The sequence below is a fragment of the Chroicocephalus ridibundus genome, chromosome 2 (assembly GCF_963924245.1).
Source record: "Chroicocephalus ridibundus chromosome 2, bChrRid1.1, whole genome shotgun sequence".
Lineage (NCBI taxonomy): Eukaryota > Metazoa > Chordata > Aves > Charadriiformes > Laridae > Chroicocephalus > Chroicocephalus ridibundus.
This window is the reverse complement of record NC_086285.1, coordinates 70,368,571-70,390,934: the sequence shown is the minus strand read 5'-3', so window position 1 is coordinate 70,390,934 and position 22,364 is coordinate 70,368,571. Positions and strand designations below refer to the sequence as shown.

General features: G+C 38.7%; 1 protein-coding gene across 4 annotated transcripts in view; it reads left to right on the top strand.

Moving 5' to 3' along the window:
* CDKAL1 (CDK5 regulatory subunit associated protein 1 like 1) overlaps positions 1–22,364 on the top strand; it is a 427,625-nt gene that overhangs the window by 186,066 nt on the left and 219,195 nt on the right. For all 4 annotated transcript variants that reach the window (XM_063325809.1, XM_063325812.1, XM_063325811.1 and 1 more), the window contains one exon: positions 10,295–10,398. In XM_063325809.1, the coding sequence (XP_063181879.1) occupies positions 10,295–10,398 (104 nt within the window). The remainder of the gene's footprint in view (positions 1–10,294; positions 10,399–22,364) is intronic.

Here is a 22,364-nt window from a genome sequence, read left to right as displayed (position 1 = left end):
GGGAACGATGCTTCTCTGAAAAGCGAAGTATAAAGAGAGACCTATCTCCGTTGACTCCAGTGAGGCTAGAAACTTGGATTCTACAGTTTGTATAAACTGCCTTAGACATGAGCACACATAACAGCTTATTGCACATCTGTTTATTCAGGAACTTTTCTTTGTGTTTTATACGGTATATTCAGGTTCCCCCTCCATCAATTTCTTTTACATGCGTTGCAGGTGTGTTTGCAGAAGAGAGTTTAGGATTCTTAAATTAATTAAAGTTAAGTGAATTCACAAGTTTAAATGTGGCCAGATATAACAAAGGTGGGAAATTTCACCTTTTTTTGGTAAGACTTGTTTACAGCTTGGGTGATTTGAACATTTCAAAGGAATATGGAAAAGCACAAATAAACTCCACTCAGGGGACTAAATTATAGGCTTTGTACAGTTACTATCTTTATGACTCTATATAAAGCTTAAAAGCATATTGATTAATGTTGCACAAAGGTGAAGGATGGCAGGAAACAAAGTGCAATTTTAAATGGCAGTTCACAACTCTGTGAACATGGAAGAATGCCTGTACACCTACTTTCTCAATGTCCAGTGTATGGTTACAGTGCCCTTCTCTGTATTCTTTTATCCTGTGGAGGAACATGATGAAAGTGGACACCTAATTTGCACAGAGCTTGTTATCTCTGATGCGATCTTTAAAACTGGAGTGTTCTAATATTTATATTTTTTTTTCCTGTGAACTCTTGGCTAGCTGTTGCTCCATTATCATGCTTGGGAATGTTTTGTTGGTGACTGGCTACTGGCTATCTGCTACAAAATATCTGCCATACTTGCTTTTCTGCTAATGTTAGCCCTCAAAGTGCTATGGTGTACTTATGGACAGCATGTGAGTGTCACATTAGTATCACACTCTAAATGTATTTGATAACAAATGGAATGAAAATTATTAAATATTGATGCTGTTTGTGGTATCTTTAATGTTCTTCTTTGGTTGTCTTGGTACAGGCCAGACTTAGTTCTTCTCTGCATTGATTTCTTGTCTTCTAGCATTTCTTACCCCTGTAGTTGAATCTAAGTTTCCTGTGGTGTTGGGAGCATGCTGTGCTTCTTGTGTGTGTATCTTACACATACGTGTGCACACCCTCATCCACATAGACACACGTAATCCTGAAGCAGAGCAAGTTTTTGAGCTCTAGGAAGCAATAGTGGTGTTCTTGGGTTCCAGCATCTTAAAGAGATGAGATCAGCTGCGGTGTAGCCTGTTTGTGTACTTTACCATCGTCGTGGTAAAATACTCCTTCAGTCTAATTGCAGTTTCCTGTGTTACAACTTGGGTCCATTGCTTCTAATCCTATCACCTTGAACATCCAAGAACAGCCTGGCTGTGTCTTCACTGTGTGCTCCCATCAGCTGTTTGTAGACAGCAGTAAGATCTGCTTAACCTAACAATGGGTAAGCCAGTTCTCTCAGCTTCTCCTTGTGTGCCACGTGCCTGAGCCCCCTAGTCATCTTGGTGTCCTTCCTGTCTACTTGCTTTTTTGCTTTATGTCAGTGCTGGCCTTGTTCCAGGGAGCTCAGAACTGGACACAGCACTACAGGTGCAGTTTCACAAATGCCAAACAGAGGGCACTAATTATTTCAGTCTCTTAATTTCATTCTTGAGAGTAGAATCCAGTTGCACAGTACAGTGCGTTTGACCGTCTTAACTGTAAAGGGCGTACTGCTGGCTCATGTTCAGTTTGTTGCCCACCTGGACCCCAAAGCCCTTATCCACAAAGCTGCTTTCTCACTAGTCCATTCCCTTCCCACCTGCACTTTTCCCTAGGGTTACTCTATCCTACATGTGAGGCTTCTTACTTGCTGTTGTTGAACTTCATGAGGTTCCTGTTAGCCCATTTCTCCAGGCTGTTGATATCCCTCTGAATAGGAACCCTGTCCTCCAGCATGTAAACTGCTCTCCCCAGCTCCAGCTTGGTATTTGCTGCAGATACATGACATCCCTTCGCCTGTGTTGTTAATAAAGTCAGGAAATAACAGCGTTCCCAGCATCAGTACCTGAGGAAGGCTAATACTAACCAGCCACCAGTTAGACTTTGCACTGCAACTCAGCCATCCAGCCGGTTTTTAACCCACTTTGCCCACTTATTCAGTCCGTATCACAACAATTTGACTTTAAGCGTTCTATGGGAGACTGTGGCAAAGGCCTGCCTAAAATCAAGGTATGTGACATCCCCAGCTCTCCCCTTCCCACAGAGTCAGTCACCTCTTTGTAGAAGGCAAGGTCAGGTTATGTCTTTTTCTTCAGGCAACTCAGCCTTACAAGCAAAATGTCATTTTAACCCATGTTTATAAAAGCAGACAAACATCTTCTAGTATGGTGTCATCAACCTTGTTTGTGAAAGTGTTGCTGCAGGGAAGCTGTTGGGTGGTGCTCACTGAACGAAATAGTAACGTTCCTTGCTACTTTGGCTTGCTGGGTCTGCTCAACAGCCTGTGTGCAGCCAGTGCAAAACCTCCACCATCCCAAAGATTGGGCCTTTGAAAACTTGGCTAAAGTAGAAAAACTGTTTCAAGTCAGCCATTGAAAAGATAATGTTGTAGCCAGATGTAGCTGTGGAAATATGAAGAAAACTTCCATTTAAGTGTTGACTAAGGCCTGTAAACAACTGAATTGCTGAGCTACTTTGTGTTTTTTTTCGGTCCATTCCTTTTATTGTTAAGTCTTGCTTTTGATTACTAGAGCTGTCTCTTGTGTATTTTCCAGCCTGTAATGTCTAGAAGGCTGTTTAGATTCTGAATCCCCAGGGGGTTCTGTGCCCTTTTTAAATGCTCTGATTTGTGCATTAAGTGTTTTAGCCATGGTCTTTCTGATTTTCTTATAAATGACTGACCATAACTAGCTGAGTTGCAATGGAGGTGACCAAAAAAAAAAAGAATTGTCATCAACTTACGTCTAATCAGATGAAAACTAGTTGTCTGTCTTGGTGCTTAAAAAAAAAAAAGCTAGCGAGTTATGGTTTCTGTCAGAGCTGGCAGCAGTTGAACTGGAAAATTTTCAGACTCACCACAGACTTGAGTGGTTAAAGAGGAAATCAAAGCATACAAACACCAGCCAACTGGTTTGGAAGAAAGTCAGACCATTCCAGTCACTGGGACATGAGGACACCACAGAGGAGTTACAAGCCTAATGGTCACTGAATGCAAGACAACAGGAAAAAGTTATGAAAATGGCAGGGGAAAAAAAAAGGAAAATAGAAGAAAAGAGCTGAGGAATCATTAGAAGGGGAGAATTTTAGAGAAGTAAAGCAGATGGAGAAGTTGAGGATCATTAGTTTAGTAACAAAAAGCTACTGTTCCCTGTTTCTCGGCACTGTCACTGTGCTTTTAATTTCTGTAAAATATATTTCAACAATAACATAAAATACTGAAAAGAAAATAATTTATAAACATTAGTTTGCCTGATTATTCAAATTAGTTTCCCTGATTATTCAAAAGTTAAGTGCCTTAACTTGCATTTTCTTTGACAGGTCCTTAAAAGGCACCTGGGCAGTAAGGAAGGTATGTCCATGAAGATAATCTGACTGATTTGGCTCTGTAACAGTGTAAAATCCCCTTGGAGACCCTTAAAGGCAAACATAAGGCCCTTGGTTTAAATTTCTGGTCTTAAAAGAAATCAGTCATTGGATTCTTATAAGAATAACTGTGTAAATCAGTCCATTGAATTGCTTGGAAAATCTCAGACAGATTTAGGATTGGGCAATTGCGTTGAAATGTGTGGTCTTCTTAAGTTGAAAAAGTAATATGTAACAAAGAGTATGTACTTGAAGCATGTATGTCTCTTTACTGCTGCACATACACCTTTTTTTTTTCAGCAAGACTAACCAATTTATCACAAGACAGAGATGACATTTAAGAGCAACAGCATAGTGTTAATTGTAGATAATGCTTAGATCTTTGTCCGTATTGGAGTTTTTAACATTTCTACTGCTGCCACAACCAGTAGGACGTTTTGGGGCAGAAAGCTTTGTGTGGACACAATCATTGGGAAGGGATTCTTTCTAGATTATAAACGGTGAGCTTGTTTTTATTATGTGCTTATTTCCATTATTTTACCCAGACAATTCAGATCCACTTTCCCACAGACATTTTACAAATACTTTTTTGGAAATTGGTCTGATGGCAATCTGAGATAAATTCTAAATTAAGCCTGGTAGTTTCAGTGCTGCTGAAATGTAACTTTTTTTTCCTCCCAGGATGTTTTGACCAGTGCAAAAACAATACCTTTTATCCCAAGAATCTGTGTGGTACCTGCTGTATGTTACAGAATTAACTGCAACCTAATGTTTCCTGTGAGATTTCACCGCTCTAAAAGGGTCTGTCCCAAAAGCCATTCAGGAAGTGAAAACAATAGCTCTTATCACAGGCAGTAGTATACTTTTCAACCATGTTTTCTGTGTGGGTGGGTGATTCAGGAGCTGCTAACGTTGTGAAGATGCATGGTAAATGAAGTGGATTGCTTATAGAAAGACACTTGACTCCCCTTACCCTTCTCCTTCTGCTCACGGAGATCTGCTGAGATGCTTCATTCCTGAAACAGAACTTTGAATATGCTCATCATCTCCCCCCCCCGCTACACAGAAATCACAGTTTTAATTTAATCCTTAGTATTTTGTTAAAAAACTTTGAAAGATGAATTTTTTAAAGCTTATAAAATTGTTCATTACTAACCCAATTAGGTTTTGCAGCACATTTTGTGTAAGTTATGCTAAGTCATCTGCCCCCAGTAGAATTTTTAAATAAAATTATACTATTGGATGCTCTGAATACTAAGGCATTTGTCAAGCCACAGCTCTCTAAAACTTTATAAATTAAAGCAAGCCTTCGAGAATCCTGTCCTCAAAAGGTTGTTTTCCAGTGACTGCTGTTCATTTGGAGGGATCTGAGAATAATAGTTGCTTGTGCATAATGAAATAGTGGTATTGGGGTATTCTGCTACTGTGTCTCTGGGATTAGCTGTGAGCAGATTTCGAAAAAAGTATCTTTTCTGTCTAAGGTTTTTCTGTCATAACTCTTTATTTCTACCACCTTCATTACTCCTATTTGATTAAGACCAGGAGTCAGTGTCTTTCAAATATTGTTGCTCTTTATGAAGTGTTGAAAGAACAGATTGCTTGTAGTTAGAATGCTGTGGCATTTTCTGCTCTGTGCAACCACAGAACCTAATTTATCTACCTGTGCTATTTCAGCTGAGTCACTTTCTTGATATTAATGATTGTCATGATCTGCCCGCAAAGTTGTGGTCTGTGTAGCCAAGCAGCTATTTGGAAATGCTTCTAAAATAATTTATGTCTCTGTGAATAATAGAGCTTTAGCTTGAATTGCAGGAAAAAAATCATTGCAATTTCCAGTACGCATCTAGCAATGCACCATTTTGGGTCGTGGTGGGGCACACAGATCTATGCAACTTACCAATGGAACGTTTTACCTTGTAATATCCATTTAGAATGCCTGAATGAATTAATGCAAGCAGTTGCAGAACTGTGTAGGCAGAATAACTAATCAAGAAGTTCTTTAGGCAAACACTAAAAAGTGCCACTGAGCGCACTTGATTTTGCTGATGTTAGATCATTGGCCTTAAAGTGAGCAAGTTGAATGTATAATTATATAACCACATAGCTGTGACCTTTGAATCACCTGCACTTGACTACAGGAATTCAGTTTCAAAAAATGCAAATATTTAAAGTACAAAATTAAATTATATTATACCTTATCAAACTAACTGAGCTGCCTTCTCTCTAAATTCCTTTCGATTAGTAACTAGTGAGACATTACCAAATAAAACACTGGCTTCAAAGGTCTTCAGAAGAACAAAATTATAATGCACTTTTTTCAAATTTTGCTGAGCGTGGAATGGGTTGCAGAATTTAAAAATAGCATCCTATAGCTGCATCTTACTTTGAGAAAAATGGGGGCAGTCCTATACACTGTACAGCGTTTCTTGAAGGGTCGTCCTATTTTCTGCTAAAACTTTTTTGAGAGGTTTTTCTTTTGAAGTTGGCATTGTACTTTCAGAGCAGTTTCTAAAATACTTGGCTACAAAGACAATTTCAGAGAAGTCCTGTTTTTATTACATAGAAAATGTTGTAACATCGAGTGCATCTATGTAGCATGGCCCCTGTGGCTGGTGTCCAAGCTCAGTCTGAATAGTTGGGATACTAGAAACAGTATTTCTGTAATATTGTGGTTTGCTGCTTAGACTAATTAGCCTTGATGAGAAATAGCTTGCCAGTGTTTCAAAAGTATTTTAAATCCTGAACCTTTTTAAAGTGAAAATGACCTCCCGTACCCCAGATTTTTACAGGAAATTATCTTCCCTGTCACAGTGTGTTGAAAAACTTTATTGTAGAATGTGTAAAAGAACAGTTTCCTGAAAACAAGTCAGGTATATTAGTCATGGGATTTTTTCTGTAAACTACTTTTTTCCTGATCAATTACGGTTACGTTTGATAGGATTTAGAAATTTTGTAAGTGCAAAGTAGCATTTATAGAGGTAAAATACTAAGTATTTGTCACATTTAACTCTATAAATATAGTATGATATTTAACTATAAATATAGCATAAATGTTGTTGTTAGGTTTACAAAACTTTGTATCCTAAGGTGGAAAATATTTGTAGAATTCTACCAGCTCTTGTTTAGTAAGTTGTGACTAGTATCCATCTCCTTTTCGTGTGCTGGGAGTGTATGTTTCTGGTATTTCTTTTGCTCAGTCAAGCCTGCAAAGGGAGTTTTCTCCTTAGTCACACTGCAGAGCGTTTTTATCAAAATTACGTTTGATAGAAACTCTAAAAGTATCTTAAAAAAAGCCTAAATCTCTTCTGTAAACAGTATTTTGAAACAAGCAAATCATGTTCCCCTTTCAGAAAAACCAGGTTTACTAATACAAAATATTCTTGGGCTGGAATTATTGCGGCCTTTGAAGGAAGCCTGATGGAAGGTGCAGAGAGATGCTGTGAGTGACCGTGATGAGCAATCTTTCTATACTTGTACTGGTGGGATGTTCCAGTGATGTTGGGGGCAAACTTCCTAAAATCTTGAATTTGTGTAACTAAACGGATCTCATAGGGGCAGATATTAGTCTTTAGACTGATTAGTGAATAATGATATTTTACTTTATTTCTGCAAATTTCTATTTCTAATTTGGGAGAAGACCACCTTAGAACTGGGTTTCGTTGCGGGTTTTTGGTTTTGTTTTTATTGTGTTTTTTTTACCAGCTCATTAGGCTGATTCCAAGCAGGAATTTACTGGATTATTCAGGAAATTAAGGGGCATTACCACCCCTCTTCCCCAAAATTAACCACCTGCAGAGCAGCAGGGATCTTCTGTCACATGACACTGTTGCAGCTCTTCAGCTCTCACATATTGCTCACAGATGCCTGGTCTTGGTCAATCACATTAAATGCGAGTGACTGGCAAACTAATGGCACATTGCAGCCTGTGATTGAGCTGTGATCCTTGAATGAAAGATGTTTTATATTTTTCGTATCTGAGGGTGGAATCCTGTCTTCACTAAACTTAGTGACACAAGTCCTATTAAGAGGAACTGGGATTTTCCTCCTCACGTCTGTATTCTCGTTCTCATCTGCTGCTGAAATCCACTAATCGTCCCACTGAAGGAAAGTCTGTATTTGTCTGCTGTGTCATAAGTATTCTTACTCATAATTAGTTCCATCTGTAAGGAGTAGTCTTTCATGTTAAGTGTGTTACTGTTTTGAAAATGAAGAGTCTGCTTAATCTAATGCACAACATGAGCACATGCTAGCTAAACAATGTGAAGACCACTGTTTCTTATGTCTACAGCAAAATTTCAGGCACTTGACCAAAACGTTGACGACATTCAGTTTGGTAATGTGTTCTAAAAGTTTTTAATTAGCCACAGGTGAAAGTTTTTAATTACCCACAGGATAAATCCACAGGTAAAATTTATCTGTGGATAGTATTTTACCTTGCTGTGGAATAGTTCTGTGTATTGGGCAAATAACTGATTAAAGGTTAATAATTCAAAGCAAAAGATTAATAATTCGAAGTACCTTAATCAGTTAAGTATGATGGAAAATGAGGACTTAGTGTGTTTTGTTCTGGACTCACTACAAAATTTATCCAAAACATGTTGGTGATTACAAACACAGTGACCATTAATAATTATTACTATAAATGCCTGGAATTTCTTGGTGCAAAAAAGCTTTGACCTGTATTAATACGAAGTAATATTTACAAACCAACTTTAAATGCTTGAAGGAGGCGTCCAGTTGAACACAAAGCAAAATACTCTTCTGCAACTTAACTAGCATGCTGGCTTTTTAGTCCCATATAATTTGAGTTTTAGCTGTGATAAAGGCTGATTTTTTTAAGGAGGACTTTACATACTGAGTTGATTTTAGGTGATCCACTTGCTACTGAATGCCGCTTAGTAAGAGGCAATGCTTAGATTCTCAGAGTTCCCAACAGCCTTTTTCCACTTGATTGTCTGTGGTGTGAGTATGTGACAGCATGGACATATGAATAATTTGTTGTGTTGGAAAGCTGGAGTAGAGGCTGGCTTACTCGGGGAGAAAAACCCCCTACAGATGCTTTATTATACTTATGGTTTGGCTTAAATTTATATTTTCAAGAATAGATAATTCTCAAATCTGTGGAAAGTAGCTAGTTCATCATTTCTACAAATATTTAAGATCTACTTCCTTTTGTTGCTCAGCTGTAAACCAAAAGATTTATTTTTGGTTTTTGGTTTTGTGTTTGTTTTTTTTTTTTTCCACAAGTTGGAATTAACAGATATGGTACAAATAGGATTTAAAAGTTTTGTCTTTTTTGGTTTGCTTTCTGAAAATCAATCCTTTTCTGTGTTACATCCAAGTCTGTCTTATTTTGGTTTTGTTATATAACCTCTTTAGCTACCAAAAAAAAAAGAAAAATTATTTAGGCCTTCCATGATGCTTTTATTTTATAGTAGGAATAAGTTACTTGGCGCAGCAAAATTTGAAAAAAAAGTCTGCCTCAATCCCAGCTTTCAGCTCCTAGCCCAAAATTAAATCAACAGGCCCCATGAAGTTGTACTTAAAGACCATAGTATTAAAGATCTTAGAAACAATCCCATCCCTGGAAGTGTTCGAGGCCAGGCTGGATGAGGCTTTGTGCAGCCTGGTCTAGTGGGAGGTGTCCCTGCCCATGGCAGGGGGTTGGAACTACATGATCTTTAAGGTCCCTTCCAATGTAAACCATTCTATGACTCTGTAATACTGTGAATATTTGGAGAATAATTTCCCATTCTTTCTTTCTGCTTCTTGCTGCACATTTCCATTCTCTCTTTGTGACCAAGTTTATCGCAGTACCAGAGAAAAACTGCCGTTACCATATTTTTTCAGGTAGCCCAGGACTTATTTTAAACAATAGTTATAGCTGGGGGTTTTGCTTTTCTGGTTTTTTGGAGGTTTAAATGCTTTAACCTATAAAAAGCTGTAGGGCAATATCAGCATAAAAAGGGGGAGAAGGAGAAAAATTTTCAGCAAACTCCTTTAAGCATTCTGCATTACATTCATGGCGCTACCAGGATCCAAAGGCTAATCCAAGAAAAACATGCAACGAGTTGAGAGATTTTGTTTGTTTTGATATTTCCATCCTCTCATTTTGAATTAGTTTGCTTTTACTACATTGTCAGGTAAATTAAAAGCATTCACATTATTCCTTTAGTTTCTTATGGAAGTTTTTCATTAACTCCCCAATGTTTTGTGCCAAGCTGTCTTTCCTACTTGGTGATTCTGCCTTCATTATGTTATTTGTTTCATTTATACAAGCCACATGAAAGAAAGAAAAATGAACTCAAATGCATTTTCAAGAATACACACTATTTTTAAAATCTGCTTTTAGTCTTTCAGGGCTTTCTTCCTTTATTTCCTTGTTCAGGTTGGATTTTTTTGTATGTAATAGTGGGATTAGAAGCCTGGAGATTCAGCTGTAGTAATGAACAATGATTATATATGTAAATTCTCACTCTTGGATTTTGTATGTGGTTTCCACTGATTGTTTTTTCAACTTTTTATATAGATGTGAAAGATACTTTCACATTGAGAAGTATCAATGAAATTGATTTTCACAGTGAAAAAAACACTTTTCATACTACTTTATTAATTTTTAAACAGGATACTACTATAAAAGCTCATTTTTGCAGATGGACTTAATAAATGCAGCTGTGCATACAAAGACTTTCTTGGCTGGAAACTGAGCATTTTCATTTTCTAAACAGGTGTCTCAATGCATGTACCTACTGCAAAACTAAGCATGCCAGAGGAGATCTAGCAAGTTATCCAATTGAAGAACTAGTGGATAGAGCCAAACAGTCTTTTCAAGGTAAGGAGTTTTATCCCTACAGTAGAAGTCAGCCTCTGAAGTGTTCCAGGTCTTATTTTCTCACGTAGTGATCATGGTGCGATATGGCTCTATTACAGCAGCTGATGTTCTTAATAGTCGTAACTGTGTCTGGTGGTGCCTTTGCAATAGAAAGCCGTGCTTTCATTATGTTTTGTGCCACTATTTACAAAATGTGGTCCTACTATAAGGACTATTTCATTTTGATTTTAGGCTTGCTCAAATGATGTTCCGTGCAAGCATTTCGTCGTGATGATGGGGAAACTGTAACTCTTGGTCATTTTACTCCATCTCTGCTTTCTTAAAGGGGAAGACAATGTCTTTTTTTCACTCAACAATAAGAGAAAATTTCATGAACCTCCCTAGGATTCTTGAAACCCCGTTTAAGGATACATGGCTTTTTCTGGTAATGGATTTCCTGGAGGAGTTCTGGGATGTTTGAGGGCTATACAAAGCTTATCAGCGTTTAAGTTCAATAGAGTATTTGTAATCTCACATGGATCCAACCAAACACCAAAAGTTTTTCCTGCAACAAAGTATTCTGTGCCAGTATCTGCCTAAAACTCTTGTACATCTGGTAGTTATGATAGCTTTATTGTGTCTTAATATTTTGTTCTTTATATATATATATAGAAAAATTTTGCCTGTGTTTCAAAAATACAGATTTCCAAATAATGCCAGTATTCATTTCTGATGCAATCTCTGTGAAGCCACAGGTGCTGGTATTTTTTGTGTTTGTGTGCCATGTTGAAGGATTAAATGTGAATTAAAAAAATACTGAGGTAATTCAGGTATAGCATCTTCTTCCGTCTTTGTATCAAATACTTGGAATCAAAAGTAGAGCAATAAATACAACATATACTGTCACATCCTCTGTGCATGTACAAACAGCACATGCATTGGGTTTCACTTAAGGCCTTGAGTGTTGCAGCTGTTCTAATAAGAAACAGTTTTCCAATGATTCACCATGTTTTAAAATCCATCCTTGTTTAGGGACACATAATGAACCTTATTTAGATCAGTGATGAACTTGTGTCTGTTCATATCAGTAGTATGCAAGGAAGAGTCCTTTTTTTCTAATTAAAGCCCACGTTCACAAATTCTAAGTTCTACGCTGTCCACACAGAAGGTTCTCACTTAAGATTATAAAAGTCTTTTGCTTTTGTTTTTGTTATAAGCTAAGCTCCTTCCGTGAAGCTTATCTGTAATTGCCACAAAATTTCTCCTACTGCTTAGGTTTGTACCATTAGTGCTGTTGTTGCTGTGAATAGGATTGGCTGTTACGATAGGCAGGAATCCTGTCATTCAAATGAATCCTGTCATTTCTTGTTTTAGTAGGACAAGTTTCTAAAACCTATATGCATATTATGAAAAGTTCAGTAACTGAAGTGCAAGATGTATAAATACATTGCTTATTTTGGTGGAGAAAGCAGTTCAGGAAACATGTTTCAGAAAGCTAAAAGTTTTCAGTAGTACATGACAGTGATTTTGAAACCAGTAAGTAGTCACTGTGTAGGAGAGAAGCTGCCATTTGATGGTTATTGCAATTATTATGCAGTAATTACCAGACACAAATAAATCCCTGGTGACAGCAAGATGCGTAGGTAGAAAAAGAACACAACATTCCGTTCATTTCATCCAGGTATAACTCTGAAGTGCTTTTGTATTATTAGTAGCATAAGAATAGTGTTATTCTGATAGCGCTGTATAGCTGTTGAAATGTTTGAAAGAAACTTTGAACAATGCACCAAGGGAATATGACAAAGAGAAAATATTGGTAATACATTCAGGATTATGGTCTTACTTAACTATTTAAATTTTATTTAGATTTATCGTATGTATGGAAAGAAAAAAAATTTCAGACTTGTCAGTTCTGTTATAGTTGTATTTATGTGCCATGAAGTCCACATTAAATTAACATAAAGATATATTTGCTTGCTATAACCAGAAAGAAAACTTTTGTGTTTTGTTTGTCTTTGCAAACAATAACTGTGAAATTTTGGAAAGTATTTTGAACTTCAAGTATTGTACATTTGGTTTGAAAATTCAGTAATTCAATTCATCTGTTGTATTGTGGCCTTTATTATAAATATTGACTCTTTCGAAATAACTTGATTTCTAATGGAAAAACTTGCCCTTAAGCTATTGTTTTGAAATTTCTTGAAGAAATCCTATGACGTGTCTCACAGCAGGCATCTCCAGGGAGTTCTGTTCTTATTTGGCCTTACACTGGTACCTTTGTTAGGGGACGTAAGGAAAGAAGCAAGTACTGAGTTGTCAAATGACAGGCTTTGCCTCCAGCTTTGACATACTTAGAAACAAGCATGAAATAGTCGGATACTTAGTTTGCAGTGTATAGATAATTTATTACTACCAGCTTGCTGCAGCTGGGCTGCAGAAACTTCATCAATCTAGTGAAAGACTTAAGCAATTCAAAGTCGTTGCTAAAGTTCTTGCTATGTTACTGAGCCACAGTCTCTTCAACAATCACTTCTGTTTTCTCAGATGTGTTGCTGAAGCTCTAGTGAAAAATACAGAGAAGTACAGATGTGTGATAAAAAGTTTTTCCACTTTGGAATTATTCATGGGAGAAATGAGGTGTCTTAGAAGAACAGCAGCAAAACTGTATGTGATGATTTTATATAACTGCATGATCAAGTCATGTAACAAAAGGGAGACATTTGCAGTGTTTTGTATGTATATATTCTTACAGTACACCACTTCATAGGCCCCAAAGGTGGAATGTTTCAATTGTGGAACACACTGAAAATGGATTAGAAGAGCTGTATTTGAAGACGTTTTGTTACAGGTCCTTACATTTCAGCACAAAAAAGCTCTCTGAAATGCTTTATCCGGGTGATCATACTTTGACAAGATTGCAGTTGGCGTCTAGAAACAGTATTTGTAGGAGCAGTATGTTGCCAGAACAGGCTGTAGTGTTGTGATCAGATACTCCGCAATTTTTCTTCAGGCACTTCTGTACTGCAGCCTCTGGGTAGGATGTCTGTATGTAGGAAGTATTTCCAAGCTGCACTACATGCTGCATTATTTGGCTGCAAGCTATTTCAAGTAGTCAGTGGACCAGTTGTGGACCGCTAATAATATGGTATATGGTAATATGATACTTGTGTGACAGCAGCTGTAAAGTGGTACCTCACAGTCGTCATGCTCTGATGTTTGTCTCCAAGACGACTTCAGAAGATTTTTGAAACTCTGAGGCTTTTTAGTCAAAAATTAGCTCTGTGACTTTATTTACCTGCTGGGTTTTGAGAGTTTTGCATACTTTGTTTAGGTAAGTAGGTTTTTATTTCAGGGTATTTTAGGGTTGAAACCTTTATCTTTTTGGTCAGTTTTGTAAAAGCAAAACATAATACTCTGCTGAGAGTGGTAACTAGATGACAGCAGATGACAAAGCTGCAATAATTTACATGCATGTTGAGATTATTTGTTATAAGCATGAACTTGATTTAAATCAACTGGTTAAAATGAAATGGCTGAAATCATAATGACTGAACAGATATCAGCCTATATTTTGTACTCTTCCAACCTCTGAAATAAACAGTTTTTCTTCTTTTCTTTTTGTATTTTATTTTAGTATCTTAAATTCAATATAATGTCCACAAAAACTCGGTGTGATGCAGGTTTCTAGTACATGCTGCTCACTTTCATAATGCATTGGTCTATGTTTGAAGGTGTACTGAAATTGAGGGTTTTTGCATACTTTGTATGCGTTTATGTCTCCTGTCTGACCTCCACAGTAGTTTTGAAGTTATGACTGACATCAACTTTAATAATTCACAAAATTTCTTTAACAAAATAATCTATCTGAAGTTAAAAGTAGACTATTGAGGTTTTTGCTTGTTTAATTTTAATGTTTTTTCTGTAAATTTCAACTTTTAGTAAGTAACTGTATCATTTTTTTACATGGTCAGCCTTGACAAATCACATTATATATCAGACTTCTATAAGACAGCACGTAAAAGTATTGGGAAATATAGTGAAGTGGTCTTTGAGTAGAGAACAACAGTCTACTGTAAGTATGTTTATGCAAAGAGGTTTTCTACAGCTGATAGTACAGCACTTTTGTTGTGTCATCAATTTAGTAGTATGTTTTTTTTCAAAATTTGCTGTATCATGTTCAATGCTGTATTTTTAGGGAATTGCATTTGCGGTTATGAGAGAGCTCTTTCTTTCCTTCCAAAAGCTACTTTATGTATAACAATGTGTTTTTTTGCTTAGTGTATGAAGTGGAAGCCTGGGGTAGCTGCCATTAGTGAACAGTGTTCCAAGGAGACACAAAAGTTAAACAAGCCTGTGCTTCGAATGTTGTGTGGAATGGTGTCCTGGGATAGCTTTGACTAAATTGCAAGACTTTAAAATGATTTTTAAAAATTCTTTACTTAAGTAGGATTTTAGTTACCATAAAAAGATACATAATTGATAATGCTGCCTGGTGATTTGTAAACCCTACGTATTGTGAGAGACTTTCTGTGCAAAAATAGCGCTTTATATTGCCAACAATTTTTGCTGGTTCAGCAAACTAAGTTAAAAATATAAATAGTTTTATGGAATTAGCTGCTATTTCATTCTAAACTAGAAAAAAAATATTCTGCATGTACCAATACAAAATTACACTTCTTTAGCATTGCATGCCTGTTGCAGAAGGCAGGGAATATACTACTATTAAAATATACACTGTATAATTACTAGTGTATTAGCTTATTTTATGGTAGCAACAAGGGAGCTCAATTGAAAGTCAAGTCCTGTTGGGAAACATTGTTCTCATATCCTCAAGCTACGTGGAACAATTGCTTCTGGATGAATAATTGCAGTGGTAAAATACCATTTATTTTTATTCCTTTATTTGCATGATAGTTCACTGGCATGCATGGTGTTGAATTCTGAATAACGCTTCTGTTTAGGAAATCTTGGACAAAATGTAGCATTACAAAGTAGAGGAGCTATCTAAATGAAGGTTCTGAGTCTTGGCTTTCTTTAGTCGTCTTTAGCAATTATCCCTAATCTTGTAGATCTTGAAGTGTTGAGAGTTTAAAGGAGATTAATGTTAAATATTTCTCTCTCTACAAGTATTACTATAAACAGATGTTTATGCATAATGATAAGGTTTGATTTTGTATAATGTTACTGGTTTCCGGAGCTTTTCAGATCACTGCGAGCTTTGCTGAGGATTGCTGGTTTTAGTAGTTCTGATGTGGTGCTGTCAAGATATTCTGCTTTATTCATTGGTAGCCGTTTTTCTTCCTGCACCACTACCAGTAAGCTCTCTGTATGTTTTCAAAGTAGCTGCCATTTATGAAAGGACAAACGTTAAGTATCAAGCAATGTTTTTAGTTTCCCATTAATTGGCAGAAGCGGTACCAAATTAAGATGCTTAGGCTATGTCTTCTTGGTAGTGGATTTGGTCTTTGAACATGCTGTGAGGGACTGGGTGCCTGGTCACGCAGGTGGAGACCTGGGCTGAGTACTTGGGGTCCTTCCAGGGAAGAAACTAAGACTGTAGGGAGGGTTGTTGTATACACAGGTCTCACCTTGTGAGATAAGTACTTGGAGCCTGGGCACAGACCCAGGAGCGAATAAGCTGTCTTAGTGGTTTCAACACAGCCTGTGTTAATGACCTTAAGCATGCCCCATGATCTTAATTCCTTGCTCACTAGTATTTTTGAACTCCTAGTGTCAGTGTTCTGTCAAATAAGTGTATATATCTGTTGTACCCACACTGATGTTTTTCTTGTTTAGCCTAGCAGCATTATCAGAAGTCAAGCATTTTCTTGTGCTTCTTTGTACTAAATTTTATTCAGCAGTTTCTGCAACAGTCCCAAAAGAAAGCTAAATCTTCTTCCATACTAGCCATGTGATGAAGAGACTTGGTTGAGAAACTGTTGGATAACAAATTACATAAAAAAAAAAAAAAAAAAAATTGCACTGATGTTACCTATTGATGTCTGGGAACTGAGTTCCCATTGTTCATATAAGCTCAAATCTTGCCAATGTGCAAATTGATACTTGGTGTTGATTTTGTGGCTGTTAATTAATTTGTATTTGAGTTATGCTTGAAAATTCTTGGAAACTCCCTGAAATTGAGTCTGTGCTTTATGGTTCAAACACAGTCAGCAGACTATGACTGTTGTAAGGATAGATTGGAGTGTGCTTTGTGTGGGAAAGAAATGGAAAGAAAAACTCTTAATTATACGTGTATTGTTGAATACCAAGAAAAACTAAAGTATATCATGTCAATGGGAGACAACTAATGAATTAGTTGAATAAGATGGACATGTCTTTTGGAAGTGTTGTTTTGTTGGTTTTTTTGAAAATTCAGTGGTCATTTGGCAAGATTGGGAAATCTGCTTTGTATAGAACTGAAATATGTTTGCTTGGTTATTCTCAGAATAAAAGGGTTTGTTTCATTTTGGATTGAATTAAATATTTAGATGAACTTGAGTGTTTTGTTTGGTTTGCAAAGTACCCCTTTGCTTTCAAAATATAGGTCAGCTCTGAACCCAAATATAACATTGGTGAGTGGGGTGATATTTTTATTTTTATTTTTTTTTTAGGGAATGGTTTACTGTGGAAATGTTTACACTGAAATGTTTCACTTTCATTCCATGTGAAATATTCCACAATTTTGAAATTTTGTTAAATTTTTAAAATTTTCTTTCCTTTTCGAAGAAATGATGCTTGTTCCCCAAAAGCTGTAAGCTAAACTTTAGCAAGTGTCTGTTTCTGTTCAGGAAAAACAGCTTTAGAAAAGCAAAATTTTTAGTATATTTACCAGTCATTGCCCAGGGCAACATAACTAAAAGTTGAGTATAAAATTAAGAAAGTTAAGCTCAAGGCACATTTTCATGCCACGTCCTTTGTAGACAAAAGGAAGCAAGGATAAAGGCAGGTTTTACCTGTGTCCTTTATAGCAAAAAGGAAACAAAGGCAGGTTTTACCTGTAGATGCAAACCATATCTTATTATTTTTTGCTGCTTTAGCCACACTAAAGAAAGCTTGAGAGTGAGAAAGCAAATGTTAGTATGCTTTTAAACACCTCCAAAAGGGGTTGCAAAAGCCAAACAAAATTTTCTTGTAAGGTGAATGTAATGAAGAAACCTAAAACTTTGGTGCTGATTGGCTGTTTCTTGAGTTCTCCCATACTTAAGTCACATTCTGCATTATCCTATAAAAACCTCAGAGGGAAAAAACGCCACACTTAGACAAAATGATATGTTGAAGGTGTAGCATATACTGGCTTTGACTGACTTGCTTTTCACAGCAAGAATGGCCTTGTAAGAGTATGAAGTCCATGCCCATTATAATTGGGTTTAAACTTTCTTATTGAATTATTTTCTATCAGAATAAACAAAATCTCAAGATCCGGAATTTTTGACAGGAATATATTGAATTCAACAGCAAAGTTTTCTAGAAGAAGCTGAATGTGTTCTACTTTGCATTGTATAGTGTAACGTTTGAATCTTCTTTTCCAAAATGCTTTTGCCTCTATTTTCTGATTTATAGAATCAAAATTTTCTGATGCATAGATTACAACATGTGTAAGAAATGAAAATTTTATATGGAAATCTCTGCTAACAAACACTCTTTACCCTTAAAAAAAACCAAACCCAACCTCCATACCATTTTTCAAATCCTTTCCAATGGAATTTTTTGGGAGAACAGAATTTTCCATATCAGAGATAAATTTGGTTCATACCCAGCTTTGCTATGCATAGTGTTTTCTTATGTTGTTTGGTTTCGTTTTTTTTTTTTAATTTTGAAGGGAAGGAGGAGAATGGTGACAGTGTTTTTCTAAAATAAACCTGTCAGCCTTTTTACTGACTTCTAGGAAAAGTAGGATTTATTCTAATATTGTTCCTGAAGTATAATTTGAAGTTGCATTCCAAGGAACTTGGGTTGCTGTATTTGAGACCTTTTGATAAACAATGACTCTTTGTTCTTTTGTGCTTTTTGGCTATAGCCGAAGAGCTAGGTTTTTGTTGTTGTTACTAAGTTTATTAAAATTCTTTCTGTATTGTCTTTTCTGTCTTATGAATCTTTTAAGCTTTTCCTGCTGACTTTGCTAATGCATGAAATACGTAGGCCAAGATAAATATTTTGGTACCAGCCTGTCATTTCTTAGAGTTATATGGGATAGTGTAATGAATTGGTTTTTTGTGGCCCCATGCAATCTTTTTTAATGATTCTGAAGGAAAAAGGTATAACTGCATTCCATCAGTAGCGATTAGAAGCAATGTCTTCAGGTATTTAAAAACTGCTGTGTAACAGATATTTAAACATACATAACCAACATCATATAGCAAAGAGATATTTTAAAGGATAAAAAGATGCCTTTTCAGGAGTAAATTACACTATTGTAGATATTTTCAAGCTTCATTTGTGTAAGAAAAGTAGAGGTTTAGTGAGCTTTCCTCTTGGCTCAGAAAGAAATTCCCTGTCATGTTTTTGGTATGTGTTTCTTTTGTACAGTCAAGTTAACCAATGTGTTACAGTTGTTTCTGTTGTCATGAGCGTGTCTGGTTGCATAGAAGGTTTCTTCGCTTTATTTTTAATTTTACTTTAGAAATGCACTGGCAAGTAAGTAAAGTTATCGGTGTCTAGCTTTTTTCCTCATTGCTTTCCAGCTTCCTGAGGAGGGGAAGGAGAGAGGGAGGTGCTGATCTCTTCTTCCTGGGATCCAGTACCAGGACACATGGGAATGGCTCAAAGCTGTATCCCTCAGGGGAGGTTCGGACCTGACACGAGGAAACATTTCTTTACCAAGAGGGTGGTCAAACCCTGGAACGGGCTTCCTAGAGGGGTGGTTGATGCCCCATGCAGTATTGAAGGGGCATTTGGACAATGCCCTTAATAACATGCCTTAACCTCTGGTCAGCCCCGAAATGGTCAGGCAGCTGGACTCCCATCATTGTTGTAGGTCACTTGCAACTTGGCTCTTCAATTTGATTAGATTATCATCTTCTTCTTCCCTCCTTATTTCCCTACCAGTACATGCTGAGGAAATCTTTGGTGACGTTTCTTCCCAGCCCTGTGCTAGCAGAAGGGATTGAATGCATAATCATGTCCCATCCTAGGCATTGGCTCTGTCACTTTGTGGGAAGGAGGCATCTACCTTCTAATGGAGGTGAGAGCTGTGGATTATCTTGAGATCATTTGACCACGTGAACAGATTTGCCAAAAGCACATGTGAACTGCAGTTTTTGGCTCTTCTGTGTTCATCCAGTGTAGCTGGGTTTCCACAGGATGGCAAAAAACCCCACATCTCTGAAACTCGCGAGACTCAAAGATCAAGCCCTCAGTCTGAAGCAGGAAGTGCTCCGGAGCTAAATGGTTGCAAAGCTTTTTGAGGTGAGCATCCCTGTGGATTTTTTTTGTCTTTTTCTCCTTGTACTCATTTTTAGAAATGCCCGAGCTGTTTCCCTTGGAAAAACATGCTAAAACAAAGGAGACAGAGAACAACAGTACTACATCAGGGTGAAGGACCATCTGGCCCAATACTCTGTCTCCAAAGTGGCCAATCATAAACGTCTAAAGAAAAGCATATAAGCAGTGCAGGTCTACTTCTGCCAGGGTCCTGGAGGTGCTCATGAGCCTCAATGGCTGGGATGGGCTCCCCTGGGACCCCCACCCCCACCGTCTCCTACCAAGGGCCCAGGGGACATGGTATCTCAGCTCAGTTTGGGGCCTTTGGTCCCTTGCCTAAGTGATGTTGTAGGCGTGTCCATCTCTGACCCTCTTTCCCGGATGGGCCTGGGACCTGCACTGCAGAGAGCTGCTCTGCTGCAGCTAGGTCTCTTTTCTCGGATCTAGGTTGTAACCTGTTGTGCAGAACCATATACATAACATAGCATAACCTATTCTGTTCTCCGCCTTCCAAGCATAGGCTGCTTTTCACAAGCAAGAACCCCTGGAAAAACAGAGCCAGGGAAGCAGAGATCTTGCTCCTGCCACAAAATTGCAATGGGAAAGAGAGCCTGAATGAGACAGGGCACAGGTAGCACCTTGGAGGTGCAAAAGCAGCAGGCAGGAACCCAACCAAAATGGCCCAGAGGAGCCCTGAGAAGGGACTGTGCTCAGTCCTATAGAGGACAAGAAGCAACCCCCAGGGGCCACCCTAGAGGCCCACCTTGGCAGTCTAGAAAGCTTCTTACCCCCCTGGATGTGGGGCACAAGGGCCACCTTCATGGAGTAGGAGCAGCAGGCACCTGGCCAAAATGGCCCAGAGGAGCCCTGGCAAGCTGCCATGCTCAATGCTGCAGTGGAAGGAAAAAAATCCCTGGAGACACTTGCTAGGCCACTGTGAGGGGGGAAAAAAAGCCTTCCTCCTCACAGCTGCAGGGCACAAGAGGCCATCTTCGTGCTGCATGAGCAGCAGGCAGTAACCTAGTCAAAACGGACTGGAAGAGCCCTGACAAGTGGCCATGCTCAATGCTGCAGAGGAAGGCAAAAAACCCCTGGGGACCAGGGCCAGTTTGCCCCAGGGGAAAATTCCTTCCTGACCCCAGAGCTGGTGATCGGCTATTCCCTGAGCATGTGAGCAAGACCTGCCTCCTTGTCTCACAAGGCTGGTCATGCCTCCCAGGAGATGCCCAAGCCCTATTCTCTCTCAACCTGGAGCCATCTCTGGGGCTTCTGAGAGTCTCCAAATGCCCCTGGCCTGATCGACCTGGGGACAAGAATCCTTCCTGTACCTGGCAGGACACCAGTGGGTGCTCCAAAGCACTGGGATCCCTGGCAACATCTCTGCATCCCATTTCTTACAGCTGTTTCCACTGGCTCTGCAGGGGATGAGGACGGTGAGCTCTGCAGTGCTCCTTAAGAAGGCATTCCCTTGGTCTGGCCACTGAAAAGGCCCAATAGCCTCGGGCAGCTCCAGCTGTTGCTGATTCTTCTCATCTCCAGCAGCCTCATCCAGCCTCCAGTCTTCTTCCCTCAACCCCCTTCAAGTAATTCCAGCGGCTCCTCAAGGACTTCCTCTTGGATGTCTGCAGGCTGCCCCTGGGCCAGCTCTGTCCTGATGGAGGATGCCCCCTTTGTCCTCTCCTGGGACGTTGTGACTGCTGCATTGCCAGGTGGTGGCACTGTGACATAGGGGTGATGAGGCCCCGCCATGTGCAGCCCTGCCTACTGCCCCTCCCCTCAGCATCCTTCAGAGGAAGGCCTTTGGGGTGCTGGCCTTGAGGCAGTCCCTCTGCCCAGGGGGATGCCCTTGATGTCCATGCACTGTGCACAGCTGCTGAGTATCCCTGACATGTCCTCTGCCACTCAATTCTCATGGACAAGCCTAGTGTTACTACTCTTCTCTTAGGCTATGGCAGAAACCAACCCTGCAGCCCACAGACCACCCCTATTAGCTGTTCCCTCTCTGTGCCAGAGCTAGCGTCCATGAGGTCATGCAGGGAGGAGGACGAGGGGCTTGATCTGGCTGGACACAAACCCTTTTCTGGGGGCCCAAGGGGTGTTCTAGCACACTGTTCTAGCATACACTTGGTAATTAGTTTGCAAAACTAGTGCAGAAAGCGGCCAGTGTACATCTATTCAGTTAAAGAATCTCATCATTTTGATGCAAGCTCAGTGGGAAGAGACAACGGGCCCTTGCATGTGCCCAAATGTGGATCTGGTGGATCAGCAGGCAGAATGAGGCTAAAGCCAAATTCCCTTGCTAGGAGTGCCCCCTGTCCAGAGGACTTTTAGGAAGAAGACAGTCTTTTAGGAGCAAGGATAGCTATTCTAGCTTACTGCGTTCTGAACTTATGCATTAGAATACCTGGGCAGAGATCTGTGCCACTTCTTTTTACAAGTGGGAAAACATTAATTATACTGCATAGTTATAGAAATTCTTAGGCAAGCTTGGTTCAAGACGGAAAGTCATGTATATTCTGTTGGATGATTGAGCTAAACTGTTTCTTCTGGTCTGAGAAAAAGTGTTC